Genomic DNA, 15,554 nt, shown 5'->3' on the forward strand with positions numbered 1-15,554 from the left:
GTTTTAAAATAAAAACATCGTCTGGGACCTGTTCTTTCCACCCATAGACTGTGCCCTCTGCATCTAAAGGGGCCCAGACTCAGAGACCAAAAAGCGTTGTGAAAAGGAGCTGCGTTTTTCCACGTCGTCCTCTCTCTCTCTCTCTCTCTCTCTCTCTCTCTCTCTCTCTCTCTCTCTCTCGCTCGCTCGCTCGCTCGCTCGCTCGCTCGCTCTCGGGATTACGAATGTCCCGTTTTAATGTAATTGATATTTTGGTAGACGATGGTCACTCATATTCTTTAACTGTTTAATTCCTTAGTAAATGTGTCTGAGTTATCTGAACAGTGTATTTTATTAAGTGTGTGTGTAACGGCGCCTGGTTAAAGACACGAAGCATTTGGTACCAAGGTATTGTAACATAGTTATTGGGTTTCAGTGCACTGAAAAAATAATATCTGCAGTGGTTATATGTAAAGATACCTTTTCACTTTTTTAATATTTTTCGTGTTATATGTTTTATGCTTTATCTTTTGAAGAATTTTCTTTTATACATATATGTGATGTGTTTGCTATTGCCTTAATTTTTGCTTTACATTTTTGATATTTAATCTTTTGCAGAGTATATTTCTGTGTCTTTTGTATCCACATTTTTATATGATTGATTTATTTGCCTTATTTTGTTTAATACGTGGGAATTAATTTACTTACAGTATATTTCCTTTCAATCAAGTTTTGTTATTTAACAATTTAAATCTTTCTTGAATAATTTTATGAATTAATAAATTAATTTCTGATTTAATTTTGACTGATGATTAATTCAGATTTAATCAATTTTGTTTTGTTTCGAGTAATAATAGATTTCCCTGAGACTGTTAAATGTCATGTATAATCTTTGAATTTTGAAATAAATTTTTGTATTTAAAATATTATATCAGAGTTTCATTCATTGGCCCACCAGTAATTTTGATTTGAATTAGGGATAGAGTGGTAAGTGAGATGTTTTCCTTCAAGTAATTGAAGTGAACTCGAACCAGGGAAATGAAATAAATAGAAATACTTGAACTTTATAATGTTAATGGAGTGATGCCCTTAGATTTTACCTCACACCTGTTTAACGAACTTTATCTGCTTTCTTTCATGATTGATAAGTTTTATAAGGGATCACTGTTGCCTTTAGAAATCAGTCGGCTTATATATGTGATGAAGTGTCCAGTGTCTGTTCTTCAAATCAAACCTGATATTTAAGTGCTTGTCCCGGAGTCTAAGGCACCATTTATATATGGGGAAATGGTCCAGTCTAGTGCACCATTTATATATGGTGACCGGAGTGTCCAGTGTCTGTTCTTTAAATCAAACCTGGTATCTAAGTGCTTGATATTTGATTACCAAACTTACCATTTATTCAACAATTATAGTTACCTCACAAAAAGCCAGACACCTGAACCGTAAACTATGTAATGATAAATATTAGTGTTAACTGTAATTCCACTTTTGTCTCTAATTATCATTTTAAAGAGTTTTAAAATAAAAACATCGTCTGGGACCTGTTCTTTCCACCATAGACTGTGCCCTCTGCATCTAAAGGGGCCCAGACTCAGAGACCAAAAGCGTTTAGAAAAGGGAGCGTTTTCCTCCGCGTCTCTCTCTTCTCTCTCTCTCTCTCTCTCTCTCTCTCTCTCTCTCTCTCTCTCTCCCTCTCTCTCTCTCTCGCTCGCTCCTCGGGCTCGCTCTCGGGATTACGAATGTCCCGTTTTAATGTAATTGATATTTTGGTAGACGATGGTCACTCCATATTCTTTAACTGTTTAATTCCTTAGTAAATGTGTCTGAGTTATCTGAACAGTGTATTTTATTAAGTGTGTGTGTAACGGCGCCTGGTTAAAGACACGAAGCATTTGGTACCAAGGTATTGTAACATAGTTATTGGTTTCAGTGCACTGAAAATAATATCTGCAGTGGTTATATGTAAAGATACCTTTTCACTTTTTTAATATTTTTCGTGTTATATGTTTTATGCTTTATCTTTTGAAGAATTTTTCTTTATACATATATGTGATGTGTTTGCTATTGCCTTAATTTTTGCTTTACATTTTTTGATATTTAATCTTTTGCAGAGTATATTTCTGTGTCTTTTGTATCCACATTTTTATATGATTGATTTATTTGCCTTATTTTGTTTAATACGTGGGAATTAATTTACTTACAGTATATTTCCTTTCAATCAAGTTTTGTTATTTAACAATTTAAATCTTTCTTGAATAATTTTTATGAATTAATAAATTAATTTCTGATTTAATTTTGGCTGATGATTAATTCAGATTTAATCCAATTTTGTTTTGTTTCGAGTAATAATAGATTTCCTGAGACTGTTAAATGTCATGTATAATCTTTTGAATTTAGAAATAAATTTTTGTATTTAAAATATTATATCAGAGTTTCATTCATTGACCCACCAGTAATTTTGATTTGAATTAGGATAGAGTGGTAAGTGAGATGTTTTCCTTCAAGTAACTGAAGTGAGCTCGAACCAGGAAATGAAATAAATAGAAATACTTGAACTTTATAATGTTAATGGAGTGATGCCCTTAGATTTTACCTCACACCTGTTTAACGAACTTTATCTGCTTTTTCTTTCATGACTGATAAGTTTTATAAGGGATCACTGTTGCCTTTAGAGAAATCAGTCAGTCGTCTTGTATGTGTGATGAAGGTTCAGGTGTCTGGCTTTTGTGAGGTAACTATAATTGTTGAATAAAATGGTAAGTTTGTAATCAAATATCAAGCACTTAGATACCAGGTTTGATTTAAAGAACAGACACTGGACACTCCGGGGTCACCATATAAATTTTCTCAATCTGGAGACTAAGATGACCATTAAAACCCATTTAATTTTTTACAAATGGTGCCTTATGGACTCGAATGGTTTAACTATTTAATCATGTATATACATTAGAGATTAGAATATATCATATATTTGATTTGAAGAACAGACACTGGACAATATAACTAATATATGTACACAAACACACACACACACACACATATATATATATATATATATATATATATATATATATATATACATATATGTATATATGCGTTACACATGTGTTTGTTTGTGTATGTACAATATATATGTACGTATGTATATACGTACTCGTATACCGAGAGAGCGGGACTTAATTCATTTCAATTTACTCAAATGCACCTCTCCCACATTTTATGGAATGAGAAAAGAATCTCTATACTTACAAAGTAGACAACGACGAGAGGCCGTACAAACCCCAAGGCTCTAATACCATGATCCTGTTTCCATCCAGGTGCCTGTTCAGAAGAATCCAAGAACAAAGCCACAATTATTATAACTGAATTTAGAGATAAAAGTTGCGTAAGAAAAGGAACAGTTTTATATTCATATTGCAAAACTAAATCCACAGCCACAAAGACAAAGAACTTGGCTTTGAATTAATATGAAAGGCATTATTGATAAGGCGTCTGAAATAAATTGGCTGACCCTAATTGTACCTTGGGGGCAAATCTCATTCATCAGTCATTGAAAAGAATCTTTCAGAAATAGACGGAAAAGGGAGAAACATGATGATATTGCGAAATGTTCTCAGCAAAATTATAACTGCGATTTGAACCCGTGTTTATTCTAATATTGACGCTGATTTCGTTGCTAATGTGAGTTTAATTACAATGAATTTAATGGATGGAACTTGTATAATTACCTTATAAACAGATATAAACAACATCATCGGCTGGCATGATATGCATTATTTAAGACAAGTCTTAACTGAATTACCTGTGTATATCATAATGGTCAGGTTATTCGTTTTAAGCGATTCCAAATAAAAGCTGAAATTGCTGGACGCGAACTTCCTGTAAATTCAAACTTGGATGATAGACATTTTGTCACCACATAATGCTACATACGTATTGGCAAAATGGAGCCCTAGTTAGATGTCAGTAAAGACAACCATTCTAGCAAAGGGGTTGCCATACCATACGGAACTATGAAAACATTATCATGACTATTTAATATCTGTATAGTTACGTCATAATCACCGTTTAAAAGACTCCAAATGGCGAATAAATTTAAAACACTGGCCTTGTAAAAACAGTGACAGTTCATTTTTTTAAATGGACACCAGTGAATAAACAGTATCTCTTTGCAAGTTATTGGGATCAAGTGCTTTAACTCTAGCCTCTTTTTTCATCCTAATTTCTTTCAATCATTTCACCATGAACTGTAACCTTTATACATCCACTTTTCCTTTCATCAGTCAATTTTTCTTCAAGTGTCTGCTTCAACAAACATTTCCCTCTATTGAACCACTCAAATACAATCAATCATATGTAAACCTGCTGACCACCACCAAAAACATCTCTTTATTAGGTAGTTGATACTTACAGAGTTCGTAGATTGGCAAGTCCAAGAAACGTTGAATTGGCAATTGTGGATATAAAATTGTGGCGTAGGTCGAGTATCCGTAAACGGCTCAAGGTCAGGAACATCCCAACAGGAAGAGAGGTCATGCTGTTGTTACTTAGGTCACTGCCAAAGAAAATTCAACAACTTAGAAAAATATTATTACCATGATGTGTTTAAAAATAGCGTAGCGTTATTTCCAACGATGAATTACTTATTCATCAAAAAGTGTTAGGAATTTTCCAGAAGTATGAATAAAGGTCAAGAAGTTCAGCGGAAAATACTAAAAAAAGGGTTCTATACTCTTCAATATTTATTACTTACTACTCTTTTTATATTTTTATTTACGTTCATCAAAATTTCTTTCAGCTAGGAGAAGAAAATAAGACTACAAACTTTAATCGGCAAAAGATACTACAGTATCCTCTCAGGGATATCCTTGTCAATAAAAAAAAGTAAACATCTATTTATTTTCCTTTTAAATTATCTACTTCAAACAAGTGTAATGCTGTGCCCAGTGCCCAAGGTTGAGGAAGTTATCGCTGTTGTATCTGCAATTCTGATCTACAACTTATGAAAAATCAAAGCAAAACAAATAAACAAAAAAGAAATAGCTGTGTCAAAGTCATAGTGCAAAACCACATACACCTGTATCATATGCTACGACCAATTCTATATTATAAAATGCATAATAGTTCTAAAGAGCTCCATTTTAACTCACTTATTCTGTTTCAGTATAGTGTGACTAGTTTTATATTAATTTTCAATGCCACACAGGCCTTTCGTTTCCTGTATAAAATGGTTGTTTCTAAGCAATGGGATTTTTTTTTACCTTCAATGATCCAATCTCACTTCAAAGGGCGAAGTGAAGTGACAATTTTCTTATTTAATTACTGGGACCTTTCACTCGATATATAACAACCCTAACATGGTAAAATTTCCATTTTGATACAAAAACGCGAACACACTGCAATTTGAACACCTTAATGCTGACCTCGTGCACTGAGAACCCTACCCTGAGTAACTCAAGGGCAAAATGATGTATATAGGTAATAAACATGAAAAATAACACTTCAATGCCGAATTTATACTTTAATTAGGCCACTACAGCCAATGAATACTTGGACGCCAATGCGACATGGATGAAGATGCCAAAGCTGACGAGGACACCAATGATGACATAGAAGCAGATGCCAATGCTAATAAACATGCCAAAGCTGACATGGATGCAGATGCCAATGTGGACAAGGAACCCAGTGCTTACATGGATGCAGATACCGTTGATGACACATGTGCGGATGCCATTGCCAACATGGATGCAGATGACAATGCTAAATAGGAAGCCAAAGCCGACATGGATGTGGATGACAATGATGACACAGATTCCAACTGCCAAAATGGATTTAGATGCCAAACTGACACAGACTCCAATGCAGATATAGATATATAGATGCAGATGCAAATGCTGACAATGAATTCAATGCCAACATAGATGTAGATGTCAAAGCTGATGCAGACTCCAGTGATGACATGCAGGCAGATGCTAATGCTGACAAGGAAGCCAATGCCTACATGCATGTGGATACCAATGCTGATGCAGCCTCCAATGCCGACACGGATGTGGATGTAAATGCTGACAAAGCAGCCGATGCCAACGTGAATGTGTATGCCAATACTGATGCAGACTCCAGTGCCAACATGGATGCAGATGCAAAAGGTGACAAGGAAGCCAATGCCAACATAGCTGCAGGTGCAAATGTTGACAAGGAAGCCAATGCCAACATGGATGCTGATGCAAATATCAACATAGTCGCCAATGCCGATATGGATGCATGAGCAATTCCGAAAAGGAGGCCAATGGCAACATGAATACAGGTGCAAATGTGAACACAGTCACCAATGCCGATATGGATGCAGAAGCAAATGCTGACTAGGAAGCCAACACCAACATGGATATGGACGCAAATGCATTGCATCTGCATCCATGTTGGCTGTAGCATCTGCAATAGCATTCGCATCCATGTCACCAATAAAATCCTCATCGGCTCATCGGCATATTTATCTGCAGCCATGCAGGGTTTTGTGTCCTTGTCAGCATTTGCATTGCTGTCCACGTCAGTATTGGCACCCTCATCAGCATTTTCATCTGCATCCACATCAGTATATGCAACCTTATCTGCATATTTATGTGTTCATGTCAGCATGGATGTCCATATTAACATTTGCATCTGCATCCATGTTGGCACTGGCATCTGTATCTGGTTAGCTTTGGTGTTTGCATCAGCATCCACATCCACATTGATGTAAGCTTTTGCCTCCTCATCAGTATTTGCATCTGCTTTCATATTGGCAGTAGCTCTCTTGTCAGCATTTGCACCTGCATCCATGTTTTCATTTGCGCCTGCGTCAGCATTGGCCTCAATGCATTAGCTTCCTTGCTAGCATTTATATCTGTATCCATTTCAGCCCTGGCATTCGTACCAAATTTGAAATTTGACAGGTCTATTCTACCATATGCAGAATGATGTAAAATTGTTATGAATGATTTTTTACTTCAAGTTAACTTTGCCTGTGTATATTGATGATTTAAAGTGCAAAGTAAAGACTTCCCTCAATCTTTCGAAACTGGTCTCTGTCTTTAACTGAGGAGCAGATAAAAAATCTTTGCTACGACGATATGATATACTATGTTGATCGAAGTTTGATTGTGGATATCAGATTTATTCATCAGAAAGCAAGAGTAAGCTCCATACTGGCATCTGTGATGAGGATGCCAACATGGATGCAGATACAAATTTTGACATGGAGGCCAAGCTGATGCAGAGGCCTGAGCTGACACAGATGCAGGTGCAAATGCTTATGAGGATGCAAGTGCCTTTGCGTTTGCATTCCAATGATGGCATGAGTGTAAATGCAAATGTTGTTCCTGGCACAATGCCAAATGAATGTGGATTTCAATGTTGACAAGGACACCGACATGGACACAGATAAATATGCAGATGATGCCGATGCCAACCTGGATGCAGATACAAATGCTAACAAGTAGGTCTCTTCTGACATGGATGTGGATGCCAATATTGATGAAGATGTCGAAGTCGACATGGAAGCAGATGCAAATGTTGTCGCAGACACTATTGCTGACATGGATGCTGATGTCAATGCTGGCAAGGACACTGACGTGGACACAGATAAATATGTAGACGAAGATGTTAATGCAAACTTGGATATGGATGCCAATGCTAACGATGAGACCAATGACAAAATGAATGCAAACGCATATGCTGACAAGGAGGTCAGTGCTAACATGGTTTCTGATGCCAATGCAGATGAAGATTCCAGTGCCAACATGGATGCAGATTCAAATGTTGATGAGGATGCAAATGCCATTATGAATGCAGGTGCAAATGCTGATGGTGAAACCAATGCCAATATGATACAGAAACAAATGTTGACAAAGCTGGCATGGATGCAGATGCGGATGCTGATGCAGATGACATTGCTGACATGGACGCAGATGCAAATGTTGATTCAGACATCACTGCCTACATAGATGTGGATGCAAATGCTGACAAGGATGCCAATTCCAACATGGATGGAAATGCAAATGACGATGCAGAAGTCGATGCTGATGTAGATGCCAATGCTGACATACATGTGGATATCAATACTAATGTGGGCACCAATGCTGACATGGAAGTGGATGTCAGTGCTGAAATGGACGCCCATACAGACACAGGTGTAGATATCACTGCTGAAGCAGAAGCCAGTGCTGATATGAATAAGAATACCAATCTTGACTCGGATGCTAATGCTGAAAAGGGTGCAGATGCTAATGCTAACGCCGCAGTCCAAGAAAATCTTTATGGAACTTCATCCAAAAATCAGTAAAAAATGGACGCAAATGTGAATGCTAAGCAGATGCTAGTGTTGTTATGAATGAAGAAGTCACACTGACGCGTACGCCAATGCTAACATGGATGTGGATGCCATGTTGGTGTATACACCTATGCTGACACGGAAGTGGATGTCAGTAGACCCAATGCTGGCATCGATCGAACGTTATTGCCAATGCCGAAATAGGCAAGGATGACAATGGCCACACGAACACAGTCCCAGGCACATATGAAGACACTGACGCTGGCTAAGGGCAACAGCTCCTCTACAAAAAAGTGCAGGCAATGTAATGGCTATGTTTCTAAACATGTCTTTTTACCCAAAGACCTACAGAGTATTGGGTGAGGTAAGATTTTTCATAATTTACTCATTACCATCCTTTATTTGATATACAGCATGGCTATCTTTTTCGACGCTGCCATTCTGAAATTTAACAGTATAACACTGAAATTTCAGCAGTTTAACACTGACTTTATCATTTCATTATGCAATGAGAATTCTGCCTCTTGGCTCGCACCGTAGGGACAAGCTACAAATAATACAGATAGGTTGTAGACTGTAGACCAAAATAATATCATAATTAGGTAAAATCTCATAACTGCATGAGACAGACAAACTTGGAGGTTAATCTCACAGTTGAGTCAAAGCAGTGATTTGAAAAAGTTGAAAAATGTACAGAACTTTCAGAAGCCTCCAAAATTTCCTTGTACAGTAAATTATACAGGGTTCCAAAAGCCCTCTACGTTTTGCATTTTTCATACACTACTACATAACACGACTGTGGAAATATTCTTCAGTACTACAATTATAACACTACATGATAAGAACCACCTTAATGCTGACCTAATTACATATTTCAGCATCTTAATACTGACCTAATCATTTTATTAAGCGCAAATAACAATATCCCAAGGTTTGAATTCCAGGACAAATGAAAAAAAAAGTGGTATTTGAAAGCGTCACTATGTTAATCGATAAAAGTTAAAATGTCTGGACCAATTAGGGGTAACTGACCAGCACTTTGAAAGACCAAGATTTGCAGTGTTCCATAATAGATTAGGCTACGATATAATAATTCTGTTAATACTAAATGAAATTAATAATATGGGTAGAATCAACAACAACGTAATACAACACTTATTCATTTCAAAGATACTAAATTACAATCCATAAGAGAGAGAGAGAGAGAGAGAGAGAGAGAGAGAGAGAGAGAGAGAGAGAGAGAGAGAGAAGAGCCCTTGCCTCGATTCACAACCCAGAGAAAAAGACGCAGATATGTAGTAGGAAGCGTTAATTCTGCTAATACTACAACTGTAAAGTAAACCCTATAAGAAAAGAAAAGAAATAAAAAAAAAAAAAGATTCCTAAAGCTGACCTTATCACTCAGTCATGGCGCCGATGCTGACGCTAACGGTAACGCGAAAATCGATGACAACGCCAGGGTAATAGCAATAGCTTTTCTGCATTAAATTGAACAGAGATAAAAAGAAAAGAAATTCCTTTCACTAACCTACTCATATCTAAGGCCCAATTTCGTAGCTGGCCTCTGTTTAAAATAGTAAAAAATTATGAAATCATCAACTTTAAAATATTAAAATATCTACATGCTTTATTAACATTCTGTTTTCTAACTGTATGTGCGTGACCAAGTTGAAAAGTCAAAACACCCTACAAGGATAGCCCTATCCACTTACTCGTCCTCTTTTTCTCCAGTGTCGTTTGTTGCAAGTCTGTGGGCTTTCTTTCAGATCCGACACTATACCAAGACATCCTCTCAAATTAAAGCACGTACTGCCTTTCATGAAACTTAGATTCTGACGGATTATCAAAAAAGATCATCTTCGTATCGGTAAGGCAGAAACACGACAAACGGAGTATAAACAGCTATTACCGTTAAAAATCTCGTTTATTACACAACTGCTGACTCACCAATAATGGAAATTGGAATATATTTTGTGGCCATATTAAACAATGAACCAACTGCCCGCACGAATATTGGATACACTGGAAACTTTAATTTCTAGCTACCAAGAAAAAATACGGCTTAGCCATTTGGGTACAAATACATGGTAGTGTGAGAGAGACTGGTCCCGATTCTCAAAAAGTGGTTTTGATGGGCAACTGTTAACTACCGTATGACTTGTGCAAAATATATTAACCGAGCGATAAATAGCACATATTAATATGATAGGTTGACTTACGTCAGCCATTCATTTCGGAGCAAAATGCACTGACATCACTTGGTAAGTGTAAAGCTTCCTAATAACCATTTAATACAGATAGGCGTTCCCCAACACGAATGTTGAAGGGAAATTTATGATGAATGAAGTAACGGGAAACAGGGCATTTTATTCCGTAAATTCAGGATTTCAAAAACAATCCAACAGTATCTCATGAAAAGGTTAAAAAAAAAAAAAAAAAAAAAGACTGAGTAAAAGGGATTCCCTCAAGTATCTGAACAGTGTCTGCTTGCTTTCATATTTACAATGACGATCTTGTTAGCGCTTCGAAACTCGGAACAGACAACACCACCGGTGTTTCTCTTATACCGAATTACAAATTTCTAGCTTTTCACAGAAAATGAATTAGACCTTCCGCCGAAATTACAAATTTCCTTTTATCTTCCGATGTAATCTGTTTTCTCATGGAGGCACTGTTCATCCATAAACGGCTTTTAATCTAGATGTAATGCCCAAAGATTAAGCCACATTTGCCTGGAAACAAGTCATTTTCATGTTATTTCCGACAGTCGGGTTCTTTATTTGAGCTACAAAGTTACCTTCCACTTTGACTTGTTCTAACGGCCTCAACGAAAACTTACTTTCTCTTGAGTACCATATCAGCCCTGATGAATGACGTTTGTTTAGTAATCAATAGGGTGGAAAAGGTATATATAACACCACAGCCAATGCCATTCATTTGAGAGGGCTTTCCCCTATACGCATACCGCGTCCGGGTTGCCTCTTCTGCTGTACTTTGTATTTATTTGCACAATAAAATATTTCTCTCTCTTTAAAACCAAATGAAATAAAAAATAAAAAATACTATGTATGAAAAAAAACGTGTCTTAAAATGTTTAGACTAGATTATGCCGTCAAAATATCTTTACTAACTAAATTTTTCTAACGAGTCACATTTCCATGTCTATTTTGAATCTGACACTATATTCTTGGTCGAAAAATGACTGTTTGAAAAATAAAATTTCATTTGATCATCATATTCACCAACAACACGTCATAAACAGGTGAAAATGAGAGCAGCGTGAGAAAATTAACCCTCTGTTAATCGGATTAGCATATGGTACGACATAACATGAGCTTTTATTCAGGATTTTGAAATTATCATGAAATCATGACTGAAGAAGGATCTTCGCACCTGAATATCAGGAAAATTCATGCGAATTACGATTTTTCGTTTTGATAAAATACACCTAATTTCAATGACTTATTCCACAAATATAGTTTTTCTGGACAACTTTTTGGCATAATGAAATAAGCCTTGTTCAACGTTTGCAATCATAACTCTCATATTTAGGTACACGAACTTACTACTCCTTAAAACATCTTGTAGAAATGTAGAACAGAAAACGCGTAAATACATGTTATTCGACAGAAGAATCTACTTTGCAAATATTTTAGCGGCATCTGTGGCGCTACACAGAAAATGAAATATGGAAACGTGTCTTATTTGATGCAAAGATATGTAAGCCATAAGGATCTCCCCACACTGTTCGAATAAAATTCCTTTCATGGTAGATTCAACCTAAAAGTTGGAAAATCAAAAAATACCAGTTTGCTGACTCACAACAAAAGGGAAGAGGGGAACAACGTTGGCAGAAAACGATGTTAAGAGAAGCTCAGTCTCCCTCGCCCTCACCCCATTTGGGTGTGGTTAACGAACCAAGATTATCTTTGTGCGCAGGCATGAGAAAATCCGAAACTTAATTCTTCCAGCATTAACATATATATATAATAAATATATATATATATATATATATATCCATTTATATATATGAGAATTATATATATATATATATATATATATATATATATATATATATATATATATATATATATATTTATATACAGAATTATATATATATATATATATATAGATATGTGCATGCACATATCTATATACTGTATATATATATATATATATATATATATATATATATATATATATATATATATATATATATATATATATATATATATATATATATATATTCACACACAGTATTGCAACATGAGTTTATGCAAATACTTCGGGAATTGAAAGAAAAGTAATTTTGAGCAGAGAATTTTTAAATAGATATGCATTTTATGGCTTCGTCCAGACCTAGTGGGATGTTACGACAATAAATGAAGCCAGGGGCATCAAACTCTGGGATTAAAAATTCAGCATTTGACTTATCACTACTTACAAGTGTCTCATAAAAACATCACATGATAATTATGGGAGACCAGAAAAATTTGACGTTAAGCCTCGAATATTTGAGTAAAAAACTCTGCAGATTTTCTTATGGTATGAGAAGCAGGGCCGGGGATAAGATGAGTGTTTTCCGAAAGAATTGAAAAACCACGCAAATCTAATAAATGTTTTCGTAACAACAAAGACACAGGAAAAATCTACACTATAAACATTAAAATCAACAAGGACAGTATTTTCGTCACTTACAATATTCTCATTAAAAGGATATGTGAACCTGCCACATGTCATTAAAAAAATGCCGGAAGCAATGGTCGATAAGGTGGAGCCGGGACACTTTGCCAGGTAAAAATGAAATCTGCCATGTTTGCAAAATCAACTTGGGGAGGGCTGTCAAGATGGATTTAGAAATTCTCTAAAGCTGAAAAGGAAAATAACAATTAAAGGAGAAGGCGCTTTCATGGTGATCCGCCAAGAAATTTCTGCTTTCTCATTAGCGAATTTTTCATTTGACGACTTGAGTAGGCTTAAGCAAATTTCAGTTCTAGACATAAGCTAGGGTTATGACATATAGGCTGCCGTACCCTAGCTATATCTTCGGAAAATTGGCTAATGCGTCTGAAACAGCATTTAAAATGATAAACTTTGATAAACTTATAGCATTTAAAATGATAAGGTTTGATAAACATATACAGTATATACAACAGTAATTTACGAAGTGCAATATCCGGTTAAATGCATGTAAGTACTGCCTTTTAAGAAAGAAAGAGGCCTCTTTACTGAAGAAATGATTTGACCCATGTGACAATATTAACCCCATTTAGTAACTTATTGGCAGCACGGCGTCCCCGACATTCCGCAATAAATCGTCCATTTGAGAACAACTAGGCAACGGGGCATAGCACCTGAGATACCAACCCAGCAGCTACAGACGGAGGCACCGATACTGATACTATCATCAATTCGGCAACAGGCATTAGAAAAAGAGGGGATACTGATGTCGCCCAATCGCCAAACTTGATTTTGGTGGAGTCCAGAATCCTGACGTTTGCGTGTTCAAATTGAATCAACTGGTCTTCGACGAGAACGGCGAGTTTCCCAGTAAAAGTCGAGAATATTTTGTCGTATGCATTCTCGGCAACGGGCCAATCACTAAAAGATTCATAGCAAATTTCCTTCATGCAGTTTCTAACCCGTATCAGAAACTTATCACTAATGACAGGACTCCTATGATTCAGGTGTATTACAACGAAAAATGTATTACAAAGTGCACTTGTGATGGAGTGCCTAATTAGTAAAAAAAGATTCTGATGAAGAACTTGGATGGAACGCCTGTCGCTGAAATTGTTATTTCTTCCTTTCAAAAATTTTTTTTTCTTTTTCATATCAACCCCAATGATGTTAACTATTGCCTCGGAATGATTTACCCAACCTAACACGGCCGCATACATACCTTACATATCAAATACAAATTTCCTGAATCACATAAGTACTATAATTAAAACAACTTACACTAATATTTTTTCGAGAGCATTAATACTATCCCTGGAATTGCTGCAGTGATCACAAAAGCACTACGCGTTTTTTCATTATGTACAACAACATTAAGAAGTTAGACATCACTTCACTTCTTTGTTTTCGATATCAGCAAGAAAGCATTGGATCTTTTTAGTACTAATTGTGGGCATTATATCTCCATCAATTCTGGGAGGCATATCCGTAGCCCCTCCTCACTTCCGCTAGAAGTACCCAGGTGTATCCTAATATAGTTTTCTTATTTATGTAGGCAATTATATTGGACAGATTTTGCATCCTTTCTTCAAAGACCCAAGCATCCGCCAAATCCAGATACAGTCGAAGTCATATGTGGATATCATGCAGTTTGACGGGTATATGTCGCTATAAATTTGAATCCCATCTCTTTGTTTCTCTCCAACTCTCTCCTTGATGTACGCCATAAATAATAATTTGAGACCTTAAAGAGTATATTTCATCAAAACGGTGAAGTCTTTATAAATATTAAACTGAGGGAAAATGTAGTTTTCATCAACAGATTATAGAAAATACATGCAACTGAAAATATTAAGTGCCCAATGGACTCAACGGCATTAAAACGAAAAGGATTTTCTAGTCAGATATACTCTTATATATATATATTTTTGCCCACATTCTTCTTGCCTAGTGACAGAAGAACCACACGCACGCAAACACCTACTTGTGTTCACACTGTAGTGCCTGCGTGTCGTAGAGAGAGAGAGAGAGAGAGAGAGAGAGAGAGAGAGAGAGAGAGAGAGAGAGAGAGAGAGAGAGAGGCAATCATCCTGTTAGGTAGCCAATAAGATGTCAAAGCACCCAACGGTTTTCTTGGTAATTATGAGACTTCCCCAATAATTTTGGAAACTTGTCGCAGCCTAATAGTGATATTTATTCCAAATCCCACAAAATCTTTAGATTAATTGCACAGAAGATTCACAAATAAAACTTGCCTAACTCATGTATTTATTGAGAAGTTATTGACATTTACTGAACTTGCACTTGCTGCATATAGATATAGTATATTAGATTACAGTGAATTTGTTTTCTTTTTTTGGAAAATTTTCTAGATGAATGTAAAAATTTTTATAAAAGACCCATTATACTTCCTGAGACAAAGGTATTTGCACAATAGACCAACGCTGCAAATTTATGCAACTCCTCTCTTGCAGATGAATAGAATATCCATGATTCCATGCAGCACAGAATATGTTTGCTTATTATTTTACCAAAAGTTTTATCACATACAAATGAAAGGAGGCAGCAACGTAAAGCCATTAATTAT

General features: G+C 36.0%; 1 protein-coding gene across 1 annotated transcript in view; it reads right to left on the reverse strand.

The window, feature by feature from the left end:
- The window catches only part of LOC136838910 (G-protein coupled receptor GRL101-like), a 324,916-nt gene that overhangs the window by 65,831 nt on the left and 243,531 nt on the right, over nucleotides 1–15,554 (reverse strand). Inside the window, exons 12-16 of the mRNA XM_067104602.1 lie at nucleotides 7,951–8,222; nucleotides 7,165–7,818; nucleotides 5,998–6,587; nucleotides 5,676–5,800; nucleotides 3,232–3,303 (exon numbers count right to left, since the gene is read on the reverse strand). Of these exons, the coding sequence (XP_066960703.1) occupies nucleotides 3,232–3,303; nucleotides 5,676–5,800; nucleotides 5,998–6,587; nucleotides 7,165–7,818; nucleotides 7,951–8,222 (1,713 nt within the window). The remainder of the gene's footprint in view (nucleotides 1–3,231; nucleotides 3,304–5,675; nucleotides 5,801–5,997; nucleotides 6,588–7,164; nucleotides 7,819–7,950; nucleotides 8,223–15,554) is intronic.

Source organism: Macrobrachium rosenbergii, chromosome 5, assembly GCF_040412425.1.
Source record: "Macrobrachium rosenbergii isolate ZJJX-2024 chromosome 5, ASM4041242v1, whole genome shotgun sequence".
Taxonomy (NCBI): Eukaryota; Metazoa; Arthropoda; class Malacostraca; order Decapoda; family Palaemonidae; genus Macrobrachium; species Macrobrachium rosenbergii.